Source organism: Parambassis ranga, chromosome 9, assembly GCF_900634625.1.
Source record: "Parambassis ranga chromosome 9, fParRan2.1, whole genome shotgun sequence".
Lineage (NCBI taxonomy): Eukaryota > Metazoa > Chordata > Actinopteri > Ambassidae > Parambassis > Parambassis ranga.
The window spans coordinates 11422424-11440196 of record NC_041030.1 but is presented as its reverse complement, the minus strand read 5'-3'; the positions used below and the strand labels follow the sequence as shown (position 1 = coordinate 11440196).

At 40.3% G+C, this 17773-nt stretch overlaps 2 protein-coding genes across 3 annotated transcripts; both read left to right on the top strand.

The window, feature by feature from the left end:
- The first annotated feature begins 183 nt into the window (after positions 1-183).
- On the top strand, positions 184-8647 carry pias2 (protein inhibitor of activated STAT, 2). Of its 2 annotated transcripts, XR_003671287.1 has the most exons (17): positions 184-277; positions 1439-1626; positions 1789-1876; positions 2010-2060; positions 2238-2328; positions 2405-2539; positions 2646-2751; positions 3187-3260; positions 3594-3754; positions 3869-4002; positions 4212-4386; positions 4497-4633; positions 4721-4758; positions 4906-6400; positions 6801-6851; positions 7731-7831; positions 8616-8647. XR_003671287.1 is itself a non-coding variant. In XM_028414958.1 (14 exons), exons 1-14 carry the CDS (start codon positions 237-239, stop codon positions 5122-5124), a joined length of 1638 nt encoding a protein of 545 aa, XP_028270759.1. In that variant the 5' UTR covers positions 184-236; the 3' UTR covers positions 5125-6804. The 2 variants fall into 2 exon arrangements, 1 of the variants encoding a protein (XP_028270759.1); XM_028414958.1 differs by lacking the exons at positions 7731-7831; positions 8616-8647 and having other exon boundaries at positions 4906-6804.
- A 3222-nt stretch (positions 8648-11869) lies between these two features.
- On the top strand, positions 11870-14783 carry wdr54 (WD repeat domain 54). Its single transcript, XM_028414736.1, has 10 exons — positions 11870-12009; positions 12194-12475; positions 12803-12865; positions 13021-13087; positions 13182-13238; positions 13322-13449; positions 13597-13697; positions 13951-14113; positions 14261-14335; positions 14436-14783. Exons 2-10 carry the CDS (start codon positions 12251-12253, stop codon positions 14565-14567), a joined length of 1011 nt encoding a protein of 336 aa, XP_028270537.1. The 5' UTR covers positions 11870-12009; positions 12194-12250; the 3' UTR covers positions 14568-14783.
- The last annotated feature ends 2990 nt before the right edge of the window (positions 14784-17773 follow it).

Sequence of the window (17773 nt, the reverse complement as noted above, 5' to 3'; positions counted from 1 at the left end):
AACTTCTACTATTTACTTTATCAGGTGACGTTTTCAGTAATTTACAATACCCTATTATGAACCAGTGTCACAGATAAAAATATAAACATTTTTCATATGTTAAGTTGGAAAACTGTGTTTTTTATGAAACCAAGATGCTGGGGTAAAGTCACTTTTTTGTTGATGAGGGTCACACACATACAGCACAGTAGTGGACGTCCACGGCAAGTCACCTGGAAGTAGTCGCGCTGGGCGGAATGACCGGAACAACAAGATGGCGGAGAATGGAGAGTCTCGGGTAAGCGAAAAGAAAAACACCGATTGTCACTGACGTCCGTCAACAAAACAACATGCAACCATGAATTGCAGCGAGTATATAAGTTAACACGTGGTGCCAGTTGTTGGACTGTGAGGACACTGCAAGGCAAACATGTACATTATCAAATCAGATCGTTTACGTTTCAGCATTTAGCATTAATGCTAACAGTTTCTAAATAGCCAGTCGCTGATAGGTCTATTATTATCTGGAAAGTATTTGAAAACAGATTGTTGTTGTAACAATGTTGCCTCCTACGTAATAAAGCTGTAATTATCTGAGCAGGTACGAGTTTTAATTTGTTTAAATCTTAAAGCGACATCAGTGTTCATGTAGGAAAACAACAACAGATCGCTAATACCACGAGGATACACCCAGTTAACGCGAGGCTCCTAAATATGATAATTTCACGAAACTGCGCTGAGTTTATTCAATAATGTACTCTTTATAATGTCTGTAAAGAACATTTTAATGCGATAATTCAGATCTGAATTAATTTGATCTGAATTAATTTGTTCCGTATAAAATATCGAGATTGAGTCTGATGTGATAATTGTTTACGTTAGCTTCTTATTTTGTGATTGTGTGCTTAGTCTGTGACAAGTCCTGTAAAGCGTGGGCCTCGATAATAAACGGGTAGTTCTGTTGTGTACTGGAATAACAGCTGACATGAATGCTTATGAGCTGAAGACCCGCCCCTGCCCCTCGGTTGGACAAAAACACAGCCAGCATAGTGGCATATCATCAGGTTACTGTTATAGGAATAAGCAGAATACTAGGTCAATGATAATGTGTTATACTGCAGATGAGCAGATCACAAGAGGCACCCGCTGTTGTCAGTTGTGAACAGTGAATAAACATTTGATGCTCCTCCTGGATCCCCACAATCATAGAAAAGAGAGGAAATTAAAATGTATAATCTTACTTTAAAGCCCTGGGATCTAATTTAAGTCATCAAAAGTTATGGAAGTAAAAAATATTGATTGAGCTTCTCTTGTGTGTTTTGTTGTTGCTGCTGTTCGGTATCAGTGCCTATCACCAATGTTTTTCCTGTGCCATTGATTGATGAGAGTCACAAAAAGTTACTGTTGCTCTCTGCTGATTAGGTCTAACTATATTCAATATTGTTGTCATTGTTATCAGGGCTCAGTCCTGTAACACAGACAACTTCACCTTGTTGACTGGTAAAACAGCTGTGTGGCACCACATCGAAACCAGCATGAATATTCAGCAGCCGGCCCCCCTCATCCCCCCCGTCCACCCTGATGTTCAGATGAAGTCCCTGCCCTTCTATGATGTGCTGGATGTTTTAATCAAACCTTCAAGCTTGGGTCTGTCACATGTTTTCCTCTTTTATGCGCTTGATTATCTATATTTTTACCAATAAAAAACAAACTTCTCAATGCATTCATTGTGTTCATACAAGCCAAGGTACCAGTTTTAAACTAAAACACTTTCTAAAGTTAGTGAAAATGAATTATTTGTGCTTGCAGGAGTGAGTACTGCGCAGAGGTACCACCAAGAAAAGTATTTTGTCTTTGCCCTGACACCACAGCAAGTTCGAGAAGTATGCATTTCACGGTAGGTGTTTTTTCATTAGGTATGTTATTTGACAGTTTCTGTAACAAACATTGTTTTTCACAGAACTTTATTTTCATACCAGTTCACATTTACATGTTATAGTAGGAAATTAATTAACCTTGTTTGTTTACAGAGACTTTTTACCAGGTGGCAGAAGGGATTACATGGTTCAAATTCAGCTGAGGTGAGTTGTCTAACCTGTATATATGTAAACGCCTACAGAAGTTATGCATTTAATGTTTTTTTCCTTTATCCATGTAATCTCGCCTTAACCCTAAGATGTTGAGGTCAGTACTCTGTATGAAGTTTTGCATGTAGCTTATACAAGATCCAAAATGTTTTTTTCTTATTGTGTTGTCAGGTTCTGCTTATCAGAGACAAGCTGCCCTCAAGAGGACAATTACCCCAACAGTCTTTGTATAAAGGTCAATGGGAAACTTTTTCCATTACCAGTAAGTTCTTATTTTAAGTGAATTCATGTTAATTATTGTACCAATGAGACACTAACTAAGCAGTTTATCCTTTTAGGGTTATGCACCACCACCAAAAAATGGTGTGGAACAGAAGAGACCCGGAAGACCCCTAAACATTACCTCTCTTGTCAGACTGTCATCTGCAGTACCCAATCAGATTTCAGTCACATGGGCACCAGAAATTGGAAAAGTGAGTAAAAAATATTTGGAACTCTCTCTTATAGTTGAGTTATTCATATATTTAGGAAACATTTATGTTAGTGTTGATTATCAAAAGGTGTTTCACATTTTTTCAGACCTATTCCATGTCTGTGTACCTGGTGAGGCAGCTGACATCACCACTGCTTCTGCAGAGGCTGAGGATGAAGGGCATCCGAAACCCAGACCACTCCAGAGCACTAAGTAACCTTACATGAAAACACTATGGAATTACATGTCAGACCTGTGCTCTAAAAGAGCAGCAGTTTTTATGCTGTGTTCTCACAGGCCTGAAAAGTACTCAGCAGCATATTTTTATGCACACAAGAAAGCAGGTTACTCAGGAAGAACAGGTTTCACAAATAATTAGTTTCTCTACATGTGCTGTTTACTACTACAGAAAACTAATTTCTCACAGCATGTACTCCAATAGAAATGTATAGCTAAAAAATTAGGTGTCTTTAATTGCAATTTTGGAAACCAGTGCTATCTCTCCTATATGGACATCAGTGTAATTAAAAGCATTTGTTTAATCGAAAGCCTTTGTAGTGTGTTCCTGTTGGCTGCCTTCATTGAGGAATAAGGTTTCTTTTCAATTGGGTTTTCAAAAAATATTTTCTTCTGCTCTCTGTGTTCCAGTTAAAGAGAAGCTGACAGCAGATCCAGACAGTGAGATTGCAACCACAAGCCTTCGAGTATCACTTATGTGCCCGGTAAAAAGATCATCTTTACAAAGTAGTGATGTGTTTTTGTGTGTTTGTGCTAAATATATTGTAACCTACTGCTATTAAATTAAATCAAAAAGTGTATTTTGGCACATACACCAGATATTATGATAAACTTATATTGGCTGTAATTCATATAGTAGTATGTGATCAACTATTTCAGTTTTGTTATGGAATTCTGTCAGGGGTCATGCATCCTTATCATGTGACTATTTCTGATCCCATGCTCTTGTACTTTGTGTACCAACCGCAGCAGTGTGTATGGGATCTGTTTTTCCATTCCTCTGTGAAGGCTGACTTCAGATATGTTTTGTCTTTCAGCTTGGTAAGATGCGACTGACTGTGCCATGTAGAGCAGTGACCTGTTCTCATCTGCAGTGTTTTGACGCTGCACTCTACCTGCAGATGAATGAGAAGAAGCCTACCTGGATCTGTCCAGTGTGTGACAAAAAGGCTACATACGAAAGCCTCATCATTGACGGGTTAGTTAAAGAAATTACTAATCAGGCATATGATATGCTGGAGATGCGATTGTGTAATGAATTAGTGTGCAATTATTGTGTACCAGTGATTTAAGTGTGTCACTCTGTACTTAGTTTATTTTTGGAGATCCTGAATGACTGCTCGGATGTGGATGAAATCAAGTTCCAGGAGGATGGAACATGGTGCCCCATGAGACCAAAGAAAGAAGCTGTTAAGGTCCCCTCACAATCAGTTCCTAAAATTGAGAGTAAGTACATCATCTTGACACCAGGGCAAGTTTTGAAATGTGTGAATTTATAGAAATCATATTTGAGCTTAAAAAAAGGACAATTGTATTTACCGGTAGTTTGTTTTAAAGTTTACATTGACAGTAGAAAACATAATTGTTTTCTTGGATATAATTAAAAAAAAAAATAAGACAGATCATATCCTTTAAACTTCTTTTTTTTGCCTCAGCTCCTTTGCGCCAGCTCTCAGTTGTTCCCCATTCCACTGATCCAAGTACCACCAAGAAGGCAGATGTGATTGACTTGACCCTGGAAAGCTCCTCCTCTGATGAAGAAGACACTGACCCTCCACTGAAGAAACGCTGTGTTTACATTTCCAAGAACGAAGAGATGCATCCAAAGGGGTGAGCAAAGCTTAATTTTGCTTTCTACTAGAATGATGAGACCTGGAGCTTGTATAAGCTTCTTAATGTGTTAGCTTTAAGCATGCTAACAGTTTGCTGCTTTCCCTCAGCGTGTTGGCCTACCAGCCCACTGTGCGCGTGTCAAACGTCCAGGCACTGGACCCAGCGTATCTGACCTCCACACTTGCTGACTATGCAGTCCCCTTCCACCCATCCACCCTGGCCACCATCCCTACCGACATGCAGAGTGAGTGAACTACACAAAATGTCCATCTACATTATGCACAAGTTAATGTTAACCATGTAATATTTTCTCTGCTTTTCTATTTTAAAGGTCTGGATTTGTTTTCCTTAATTCAAGCAGATCCCCAGGTATGACCACAGAAACGTTTGACCCATAATCTGAAATAAGCTTGCTGTTGCTTGTTGTGACATTGACTTTATGACTAAAAATACTGTTGAAATTGCAACTTGACAGTAAATAAAGTTAATCCTGACCAACTTGTTTTTCCTGCTCAGCACTATCGCCCTCCGATGTTTTTGGATAATCTGACGAGCAGCATGCAAAGTGCATCTACAGCCAGCAGCAGTTCAGCTCTGGTCTCCTCATCCAGCAGCCACTATGAAACCAACGCCCACACTCCTAGCTCCATGCACGAGACCCGGGTCATCACAGGAGGAGTCGGGGGCGCTGGCGGGACTGAAAGCAGCATATCAGATATCATTTCATTAGACTGAGCTGCATCTCACTGGACCTCTTCAGGCCTGCTTTTGTGGCCTTTTTACATGTACATGACGTGGAGTTTTTTCTGAAGCACCCATATTGGTATACATGAGCATTTTGATGACCAAAATATTTTCTCATCCCCTCAGATCATTAAATTGTTTTCTCTGCTATGGTAGGATGATAGAGGATCTGTGCCGTTATGAGTTGGAGCGTACCTATGAGGATAATCAGAGGAAGTGGCCACTCTTACATAACATAGTTTTCGAGGGTCCATATCAAAATCTTGCCTGAAACATTAAGTTCTTCTTTATTTGCCTTCATTAACTGACTTAACAGTTAGTCTTGTAGCCATCTGTATGTCCCCTGAGCTCTGCGGAGGTCCTCCAGGCAGATAAATATCTATAATACTTTTTGAAGTTGGAAATGTTTAGAACATTTAACTCACTTATACCAATCTGCTTGCACATTCATGTAAACTTGATGGGCCTGGTTGACCTGAAGTATGTGCCTCACTGGCATGGAATATAAAATGGGTGGAGTTTGGACTCACTGTTCTCTGCAAAAGCTCAACAGACTTCAGCCAGTGAATGAATCGTTAGGCATAGTAAACGCTTCTGTAAAAATGACTTGTGGACTTATAAACAGTCTGTTCACTGCGGAGGTATACTGTACATGTATGACCTCCGACACACAGTGGGCAGGGCTGTCTTTATTGTATTGGTGCTGGCTGAACATCTGCCTGTTTGATCTTTCATTCACACTAAGGTCCAGATGTTTTCCTTTGTTCTAACAGTAAGTACTTCGGTGGGCTTACAAGGCAGCATTTCTGTCGTCCCTGTGTAAAATATTTCTTTGTTTCACTATCATTTAGTCAAAGCAATAATATTTGACACGTGTTATGTCAAGTAGAGTTATATGTGTAGATTCCAGCTGAACTGTACCACTGCTAAATCAGACCATTGTGTTCTTTTCTCAGTTACCATTTAAAAGTCCATTTGGTAATTCTTCACAACTGTGACCTCTGCTACGTTTAGATTTGTGCGTATGTTGATGATGCTTTGTGTGTCTCTGGGGTGAGTAGACACTGAAACTTTAGCCTACTTTCTCACAGCTGACAGCAATATAAAAGAGTGATCAACAGAGCAGCTACTGTATCATAATGGCATTATCTGTTGCTTTCTGTTAGTGGACACCCAGCCATTGGAAGCTCAAGTCTCAGGGACCTACATGTTCAACTATAGATGCATAGAATAGAACGCTGTCAGCATCTGTACTCAAAATACAAAGGTAAAGTAGGCTAATGTTCAGTATTTTAAGTTCTGTGTTTATTTTTTATGATATGTTTTGTTATTGATATCGCCATTTCCAAGTTGACATGTTAAGGCCTGTGACTCGGGTATGGGCTTGTCCTTTACACCACAGTAAAAAGTGCGTTAAGGTCACTGTTTAGTGAAATTACTGATTCGATTTTTAAATGTGTCATCTGCAGGCAGATGGTGGTGATGTGCATTGTGTTTTACTTTTGACACCATGTTAAACTCAGAGAAACATTACCCCCTCCCCCATGTTTCCTTTCAGTTTCATCACAAGACGGTTTGTTACAAAATTGTCTGTTTTTCTGCATCATTTTGCATTGTGGTACCATGTGTGGGTGTTTTATGATTAAATGTTTTCCTTTTTTATTCAGTTAATGTGTGCTGCTCTTGGATAGTTCATGTTTAATCCCAGGAAGTGATGGGTAAGTATATTGGCTTCTTTTAGGGGGACATAAATGTGCAATAATAAATATGAAATAAATTTGGTAAAATGGAGAAAAGCTCAAAAAAAGAAAAAGAAATGGGGCAGACCTTTTATATAAATAAAATTAACTTTAACTTAAATAAAATTAAGACCTCCCCTTTCACCTAAGGCAGTGAAATGCAGAGAAAAGAGCTCCTCTCCTTTTCCACATGTGGGCAGTACAACCTCAAAACAGTCACACAGAACACAGGTAATCAACAACAAGACAAATACATGAGTGTCATGTCTTGCTTGGTATATTTTCCGTCCACACAACCTACTTCTACACATAACACAAAATATTTTCTAGTAAACTACACATTGTCAAAAAAAATGAGACCCAAGACATACCGAGGTGATGCACAAATAAAGGTGCATCTCAATAACTTAGAATATTATGAAAAAATGTAATATATTTCAGGAGTTGAAAAAGTGAAACTTCTATATATTATATAGATTTCAAAACATTTTTTTTATTGTGATTATTATGAAAACCCAAAATTTAGTATCTCAAAAAACACGAGCCCAACAGAAATATTGCCTTTCTATTGCCCTGAAAGGTATATTCATGTATGTGCACTTAATATTTGATTGGTGTTCCTCTTGCATGAAGTCCTGCATCAATGCAGTGTGACATGGAGGCAATCAGCCTGTGGCACTGCTGTACTTGTTTGAATGTTTTGTAAATCTTTTTTAAAATGTTAAATAAAGACCTCCCTGAAGCCCTATTGATAGTTTTACTATTCAGATCTGCTATAAATTTAAAATAGCATGCTCACTGTTTTAACAAGTACAGGCTTTGACTGATTATTGTACTCCTACTCCTTCTCTTTTGCAGTTTAATGTGTGGAACGATATAACAGAATATAACATCCATCCATCCATCTTCTAGTAACCCACCCGTCATGGGGGCCTGGAGCCTATTCCAGCTATCTACAGGTGAGAGGCGGGGTACACCCTGGACAGGTCATAAACAATATTATACTGTGGATTTTTTACAGTATCTAATAATTAACTGTAGAAAGAATCTTGAAGAAATGGAAAAAAAGAAGAAACTCTTAGACATGACTATGACCTGGATGAATGAGTACATTAACAAACAACAAAGGAGAAAACAAGAGGGCAAAGAAAACATAGGAGTGAAAAAGAAACACAGCTCAAAAAATGACATCAAATCAGAATACATCCATCAAACAAATCCAGTCTGTTTAAAATGCTGTTTATTCACAATAGTCATTGTAGTGTATCTATACATATATCTATATCTATACGTATTGTTCAATGCTTAATGCTCAATTCACCTGTCCAAACAAGGAGGATCTTGAATACACTTCAAGATCCTTCTTCTAACCTACAAGGCTCTTCATGGACTTGCTCCATTGTATCTGCAGGACCTGATTGTACCATATGTTCCTAATAGGACACTCAGATCTCTGAGTGCAGGTTTACTAGTAGTTCCTAGGATTCATAGAAGTAGAATGGGAGGACGAGCTTTCAGCTATCAGGCACCGCTATTATGGAACCAGTTACCAATCTGGGTCCGAGAGGCAGACACTGCCTCCACCTTTAAGACTAGACTTAAAACTTTTCTGTTTAGTAAGGCGTACAGTTAGCCTTAGACCTAGTGTGTAGCACAGCTATGCTGCTCTAGGCCTACGCTGTCAGGGGCACAAACATGATCCACTGAGCAGTTTCCCTCTTACCTCTCCTTTTCTCTCCTTAGTCTGGCTCACACTGGTCTCAAGACCTGGATGATGACCTGCAGTCCGGCCCGTGAAGTCTCTCTTGCTCTACGTTGTCGGGGGGCACAAACACGATCCTCTGAACACCCTCTGACCTCTCCTCCACTCTCCTTAGTCTGGATCATACTGGGTAATATCGTCTCATAATCTGTGTTAACTGTCTTCCTTGTAGTTCTGTGCCTCGCTCTCGCTCTCTCTCTTTGCAGGTCTCAAGACCTGCATACTGACCTGCAGTCTCTCCTGTGCTCATCGACTTCACTAGCCCCTGCTGCTCATCTTTACTATCAAATTACTATTCCTACTTATGGACCGACGATATATATAGATATCTATTACAATATAATCACTGTTTCATCTTGCTGTCATGTTTGCTCTGTACTGTATCATGTTTGCTCCTCTCTCCCTCTCTCTCTTTCTCCTTCATCCTCTCTCTCTCTCTCTCTCTCTCTCTCCCTCATCCTCTCTGACTAGCGGCAGGACTGGTTCCCCCTTAAGTTGACGGGTCCTGCTCAAGGTTTCTTCCTCTTAAAGGGAGTTTTTCCTTGCCACAGTGCTCTTAGGGGGGTTCCTGTAAAGCGCTTTGAGACAATGTCTGATTGTAATATGCGCTATATAAATAAAACTGAATTGAAAATTGAATTGAATTGAATTGAATTCAAACAAGCTGCAGTATTTATTAGCCACATTTAACTAAAAGCAAATGTTGCATTCATTATTTTTGTCAATTTCTTTAAACAACTAAGCTGGGCTTGCATTAAAGTATTACCCAGGTCTGTGATCAGGCATGTTCATGGTAGTGTGGCTGTAAGCAACACACAGACTTTTATACAATTATACATTATGTCCATAGGACTAGACAAGAAGCTCCGAATGCAGCGATAAACTTACAATGCCATTACATCAAAGTTACAAACACACACATGCATAGTTTTAGCACTATGATTTCATTATTACATCTGAGTATTGTTCCTACATCTTAATTAGGATCTCTTACATGTGAGAATCCAAAAGAAGGTGATTCAAATTTAATCAAGGAAAAGACAACACATGTTGACTAGTAGACCTGATACATGTTTTCATAGATATACAAAGTGGTTGTCAAAACATTATTCTATTTAATTGGCATAAAAAAATAAAAGTATTTTAATCTAAACATAATGTGTATGTATAGCTAAATCTTTTGGTCAGATGTCACAGCTCTTAGAGTGAAACAATGGGGTGACCTGAGGTGGTGGACCTGTGGTAACCTGCTCAAATGAAAACAGTGGGGCAGCTGCATCACCCTTTATTAATCTCAGCTTCGGAGATCGGGAGGGATGGTTACATTTGAGAGGGCTAATTTCAACTGTCTCAGGATCCAACAAAGAAACACCTTTGGCCAATACCAATTTGTCCATCCTCAGAGGCCCAGATAAATCCAGTTGTCCCTCTCTGTGTCCAGAGGGAAACGATTTCCTCAGACCAGCATCACACTTATTTCTGTTGTGACACTTCTCCAGCTGCTCCTTGGAGCATGTTGGCAGCTTTAGTGAGGACACTGTCCTCGCAGTTGGCTGCTTGTTTTTTCCTGCTTCTGCTCTGGGTTGTATGCTTGGTCTCCTCTTGGAGTTGAACTGTAGGCAGATGCTATCCACAATCTCATACTGAGGAAAAACACAATGTTGAGGCAAGGAGGGCTGATTAAGCTTTAGTAGGCTCTCCTTTTTCCTCTGATTTAACGACTTAGTGATGTTGTTAAAAACAGAGTGGCCTGTACTTTTCCTCTCTACCTCCATAACCTTCATTTCTGGTGAGCAGGGCAGGGGTGGCAGGAATTTATCTGGAAGTTGCTGGGAAGGTAAAGTAACTTGCAGTTTTTTCCTCCTGACAGTTTTTGGAGGAGGGCAAGGAGTCGGTACTTTACAGTTCTTATCAGGGACCGGTCTTCTGGGACTCACTTCTTTTCCATCTTGCTTTGGAGAAGTGTTTGTTTGGGCCACAACATTACACTGGCGGTCAATTTTTGGCTCTGTTTGTACTGGGATTGGGCCAGTGTCAGCCTCCTGTTAAATAATAATAATAAATATGAATACAGATACACACATTCTCAGTTGAGATTTTAAAAGTAGACAAAGAGAAATATCAAGAGCACCAGTTGTGCGGCGCGATGAAGTCGATGGGTAGCAGTTACAACAGGCACACATCCTTGAGCCCAGGAATCTATAGTTACTGGAACAGGCTCCAAGTCTTCTGTTTCAGCTAATTCCTCAGGTCCCTCTCCTTCATCTATGCACATGATTTGGCACTGTAAGTATCTCTTGGTCCAGGATGCGGTGTAAGGTACAAGCTTAAAGGCAACATATAGGACACATGTATCAGTCTGCGATATTATGTTAACATTGATTTCAAGATCCAAATAAAAAAGTTATATGCCTTTTCAGTTTTACCTGTCTTTTAATGTCCACTTTAAAACAGCCTTCCATGACCTTGTTCTGAATTTCTTCCTTGAGCTCCTTTATCAGCTCCTTTATATCCTCCTGGATCGATGGATCTGGTTGGTCAGTCTGATCCTGCGTTTGACCATCAGGGATAACATCCTTTGTTTCAAGGTCCTGTCCTGGAGGTGGGGTCTCCTGGACAGTAGGCTTAATTTTTTTCTTTTTACTCCTGGACCTGGGTGCAGTGCCCGGCATCTTGGCTCAGATTCTGTGAAATATGAATATGATTGACAGGAAAGAAACAAAAATGATCAAATCAAATAAAAAAGAGCTTATTGTATCCATCAAGTAAAAGTAAAGTAAAAGTACACAATGAACTGTCTCAATATCTAGGTGGGGTCATTTTGATAAAGAATAAAAGAAAGATAGAAAGATAGAGCACCTGATGCCTGTACACAAGTCACTGCTAGTAAGTCCCTGCCAGCAGCTCATGCTCCTGTATATCCTGTTTTAGAGATTCTCGGTTCAGTGGAGGCTGACTCTGGATCCATGTTCAATAGTAAAGTTAGCTGCACCCAAATATGTGTCTAATACACACGAGCACACACGCCAACAACTGTCGGTATAGACGGTTAGGATGACCTAACCAAGTCATCACTGGACCACAACACGTTAATAACTTTACCTTTGAACAATCAGAAGGTGGGTAAATGAATCCAAACTCATTCGTTTTTCTGCTTGTAGCTTCAGCTTGGCCAAGACCTGTGGTTGCTACGCAACCGAGGACATGCAGATGACGTATTACGTAGAAGTACGTTGTCTCTATGGCTGCCGAGGACGCATAATCCAATTGCTAACAGAGCAGTGCTTCGTTCCTGTTTAGCGCATAATGAAATAACCGTCCACGACAGCACGAATGGAGGCAGAGCCTGTTTTTCAGTGAACAGAAGCAGCAAGGGTATGTGCAGAGTGTCACAGGAAGTAACGCTGTCCTCTTTTACTTGTAGTCATGCAGCCGACTGCGCTAACACATCTAGCTTGCTGCTGATGTTAGCTTTAGCATTTTCTGGGAAATAAGGGTAGGCTGATTAGCAAAGTTGGTTTTAATACAGTAGTTGAATCTGCTTATTTTCTTCTTTTAGACTGACGCAGTATCACACCCTGTCCAACAAGTCTAATCGTTAAGTGAGAACTCGAAGATGTATCACAAAGAAAAGAGCATCCAGATTAAAAATAGCGCATCCGCGCTGTACAACAACCTTTGCGTGCTGCGCATCGCTCCGAGGCGCCTCACCTACTTCACGGTGGTCCATGCTAACGTGGTGAACATGGTCAGCGCGTCCTGGGACGGCCTCAACTACTCCCATCGTCAGCTGCAATCCAAAGAGCCAAATGTTGCCACAAGCACATCTCTCATCATGCAGGTCAGGCCACAGTGTGACCTTCTTTTTCTCTAATTTACGCACCGCACAGGTGAGATAGGATATCACAGTGGTGCCTGAGGAACTACAAGTGCAAATCCTGCATATCCCAGGTTTTATTTGTAAGAAATGCACTGAATGCACAGTGCTGTATATAGGCATTGGCATTTAAATCCCTTATTTAACGCTGCTATGATCATATCACAGACAATAAATAAAGAATTTCAAACCTGGAACACATCAGTTGGTGTTTTTTGGTTTTTAGCATTGTCTTATTTTCTTTTATCTGGAATTCTATGCATCATAAACATCATGTTTTTCTGGTAACAGGCTGCATTTTGTGTCCTGACATCTCGTGACCTGCTGGTGGTGACCTCTCAGAAAGGCATCCAAGTGAGTTTGTTTGCTATTCCCTGCTGTCAGTGGCTGTGGCCGCCACATTTGAGAAGGCCTGCTACTGAGTGTGGTGGAGTCCCCATTGTCGACTGTATCAACTAACATTTCTGTGACTACTTGCAGCCCTTAACTTTTATATCTGTTTGTTTAAGATGTATGAATCTGATGGCTCCATCATGGTGTACTGGCATGCACTGGAAACTCCAGAAACACCTACAGGTAAAAAAAAATCTCATCTGTTAGCATGACAATAAAATATGCATTAAAATATGCATTTTTTAGAACACAACTCACAAATGTATTTCTGTCCCAGAGCAAGCAGTGTTTGCTCGAGGGATATCAGGCGTTTGGGAGAATTATATATGTGTGGGTAAGTACTGAGTAAAATATATTTCTTCATCCATATTGCTGAAAAAAGAGAAAAACTCTACTGTGTGTTGTCTTTTTCATTAGGTGTTTCATCTGGTGCGATGCTGGTCTTTGATATTCCCAGTAAAGGAAGTAATATTACCCTGTCTGAGGTCCTGCATGAACACAGTGAGTCCATCACTGATATGGCCTCGGAGTGTTCTGGCAGCCAGGTACTGAAGGATTAGTGTTTGCCTGCATTTTCTATCTTAGTATAAAAAACCCATTACCCAAATACTTCCATGAATTACAATTGTAGAACAATGATTATTTCTTTATATAATACTTCATAATCCTATCACCTGTTTCTGTCCCTTCAGGAGTGCATAGCTAATCTGGTCACTGCAGATGATGTGGGCAACCTGTGTGTGTGGAAGTCTGGGGAGGAATTTCAGCTGCTCAACAAAATCCCTGGTTTTGAGTAAGAAGTTGATTGAATTAGTTTTGTGTTTTTCAATGTAATGTAAAACTGAGCTCAAGTAAGGTATGACAGTGTAAGCTGTGGTGAAGATACATCACCCTCTTAAGCACGTCTCTACCCACTGTCTCTCTCTCTTCCTCTTCAAACATTGTTCTTCTTATCTACTCTAATTTACAGTGATTTTTTCCTTTGTCTCTAATCCAATAACCACTATCTTGCCTCTTTACTCCCTGGTTATCCCTGCTGCGGTCAGTATGAGCTGCTCATCCGTCAAGCTGTGGAAAGGTACAGTGGTGGCAGGTTATGGAACAGGCCAGATCCGGCTCTACGAGGCGGTGACGGGAATTCTGCATGCTGAAGTCAACGCTCATGCTCGCTGGATATACTCACTTGACATTGCTCCTTTTTCTGGACTGGTGAGTTGTATGAACACATTTTATTTCATGATTTATTGAGTTTCATTAAAGACAAAACTAGTTCTGAGGTCTAAAGCAAGTTCTGATAGTTACCATGTACTTTTTGTATGCAAATGTCATGTCACTTAATAATTCTGTGTGTTTTAGCTTCTCTCTGCTGCTGAGGATTCTCTGGTCAGGGTGTGGCACCTGACCATGACCCCAGAAACCAACAGTGTGGAGGTAATGGGTCTTAGGACAGAATACAGTGATTGTTTTCTCAGGCAATTTATTGCCCTCTAGGGTTACTAGACCATGACTGTGTGTTTTTCTCTGTTTTTAGATTGCCCATTTGCATAACGAATGTGTGACAGATACACAAATCTGTGGCGCCAAGTTCTGTGACGGCGATGGATATGCGTTCGCAGTGACAGGCTATGACCTAAGTGAGATTATCCGCTATGTACAGTCATAGGACTTCGTGTTCATCAAAGCTAAGTGTTTGAATGTTATGTAAATGATGTGTAATTTAGAAGAGGCATTTTAAGGTGTTACTGTCTGTATGTCTACCATGATTATGAGATTAGCATTCAGCAAAATAATGCAAAAGCAACATTTTTGTATACAATGAAGTGTGGAGGTAGCTGTAAGTGGTTGTGTTTATAGCACCATTAAATATTTTGTAAAGAAAGCAGAGTTTTATTTTTGAACTTCACATATTTAACAGTAGATGGTGCTATTGGTTAAATTGCAATGAATGTGTTGTACAAGCAGAGTTCAGTAGGAGGCAGGATGGAGCTAACTTAAAGGGAACGAACTGACGACAGACCATCACAGAAACTCCACATTGCAGTTAGGCAGTGGTGCAAAGGTCACAGGACACATGTTATCACATTATCAGCTAGAAAATATTGAAACATCTCAGGTCAAAATTCATTTCCTCTTAGTTAATTTCTTATCTTTCTGTCCTCTTCCTCAGTGACACTATATTTACTTTTATACATTCAGTTTTATTTATTTATTTCACAGTGTAAGACATCCAGATTTACTTGTTTTCCAAGTGGATCTAGGATGTGTTATGTGTTTTTTCCTCATCGTGTGTTTGTCTTAATTTAGTAAACAGGGGTTCAGTGAGGGCAGTAGAAACAGAAAGTCTTGCTGCTTCCTACAAATTGGAACAAAGATCCCCTTTCTATAATCAATGTTTTACAACAGCAGGAAAGCAGAATGCAAAGTCCACAAAAGATAATGTTTTCTATGTTTTCAGATGGGCTATAACTACTTTTACTCAAAACAACTCTTGCAAACTCAGCTGTATTGGTTTTGTGCTATTTTTGATAACCACAGGTCACATGAGTGTTTTTTAGTTCATGTCAGGCAGCCAGGTATCATAATCCCACCTTATCGTGACAAGATAAGAAGAATCAGGTCAGCGAGGAATTGTAGGTTGCTTGCCAGCCGAAGGCTAAGCATGTATTAAATCTTTTCTGGTTTGCAGTCAACATTGGTCACATAACATCAGCTGACAAGACTGTTTTGAACCCACACACATGGCAAGGTATGTAGCCTAAATTTGTTACCAACTGACTGACATGTTAATGATTTGGCCGGGTCACACATAAAGTATAAACATGCACTGCGGTAGCATGAACACACATCCTGTTCTATAAAATCTATGATTTTATTGCATGCAGGGTTGTGTCATTCTTCCAGGCTGTATGCACTGACCCACTACACTGTCTGGAAAAAGGGTCAGTCAAGGACTGAACTGTCAATATGAGGTCCCAGATGACATGGACGCTGAGATTACATAACTGCTGGAACAGTGCAGAGGAAGGGAAAGGTTGGTCAAAAGTAATACATGAGCAAAAGCACCACATCACACGCACAGTACAAAGTACAAAGCCGGACGTGCTGAGGAAAGGGCTGGCAGAAGACAAGCAGAATACAACATCGCATTTCTGAGAGCAACACAGAGAAAAACAACAGTGGTGATATATTCCATGCTAAAAAAAAAAGTCAATAACACTGTGTGACTCTCTAGTCCCCAGTACACAGCCCGAGGGCCACTCATGCTGTGTCAAAATAATCATCAACAGTTTGCTCTTAGGTGTTACACACAACTGAGCACACAATGTTGGGTAGATCAAACATCAATATGTTCTCAGATATGCATGTGTGTCAAGTCATAATTCTTCCACTCGCATTTACTAGTAGACACTTCTTTTATTAATGAGAATGTAATAAACCACAGAGGAAACCCCTGACCTACCCCCCTCAGAGAAGCCCTGACAGGATGCACCTGCTTTTTGTTTAGTGTTTCAAATTATTATTAATGACGGAGAATAACCGACAAGACAAGAAAGTAAGTAAGTAACCTTTATTTATAGAGCACATTTCACAATATGTGCTTCACAAAGTGCAATTAAAACAGAAAGAACATGTTAAAATGAAATAAACACAACAATAAACACAAAAAAACCCAGTTAACTCAAAGCTTGAAAGTGTTTTCAGCTGCCGTTTAAAAGAATCAACAGAGTCGGCCACACGGATAGAGAGGGGCAGGGGGTTCCAAAGCCTGGGAGCCACTGCCTGAAAGGATCGGTCTCCCTGGGTTTTAAGCCGGGTTTTTGGAACCTTAAGGAGGTATTGGTGAGAGGATCGGAGAGTGCGGCCAGAGGAGTAACACACCAGCATATCTGTGACGTACTGGGGGGCTAGCCCATTTAAAGCTCTAAACATTAAGGTTAAAATGTTAAAATCAATCCTATATTTAATGGGGAAAGAAGTAAAGATGATGAAAAGAAGTTGAAATCTGAGTAATGTGTGTCCTTCCGTTTGATCCTGGGTTTGACAAGACAAGACTTTCTGTTTTGTTGTTGTTTAGTAGTAGGCGGTTCTCTGCTAGGCAGTAAGTAGCACAACTTATCAGGTCTTGTAACTGGTCTAACTGTGTCTCTGAAGGAACAATACAAGTTTGTTCAGTGTACAGCCCAAACTGTTTATGGGTTTTGACCAAGCCCAGATCGTGGAATGCAGTGCAAGTTCACCATCAAGGCTAGTTGTGACTTCAACATGTGACTTGAACATCTGTCTGTGTGTGTTTGCGTGAGCACCACACACCATGGATATCCTTTAATCTGTTGGTTTGTGTGTTACTTCATTATTCTGGTGGAGAAAGAGCAATTTATCCCTGTCCCATCCAGCCTTGTGGCAGCTGCCTAGGCCTGTGTCACTAAGCTTTCTGGGGTACAGCCTCACCAGGGGGGATGAGGAATCTAAAGCCCCTCCAGCCTGCTGCCACAGACAGACCAGCTCTCTGATGAAGCAATCAGGAAACCAGCTCCTGCAGACACGCTGTATAAATAGATCTCCCATTATAAATGCACACAAATGGAAGAGGGAGTTTGTACTATACACCCACATACACAAAAACTACCACTGCTGTGGAGACATGAACACAGTAGGTCAAATGACCTACCTATTATCTATTATCATGTCAGCCTGGGATTACTGGAGAGGACAGAAGAAGATGAGGTGCTGTAAACTCTGCAGAAGACCTGTGCCAGGCTGCTTGAATGCTTCACAGGCCCCTTGCTTAGGACCTGCAATACTATTATGATTTATATTGCTACTTTGATATCTCATGTGATTGACATGGTCAATCAAGCACAAGCACAA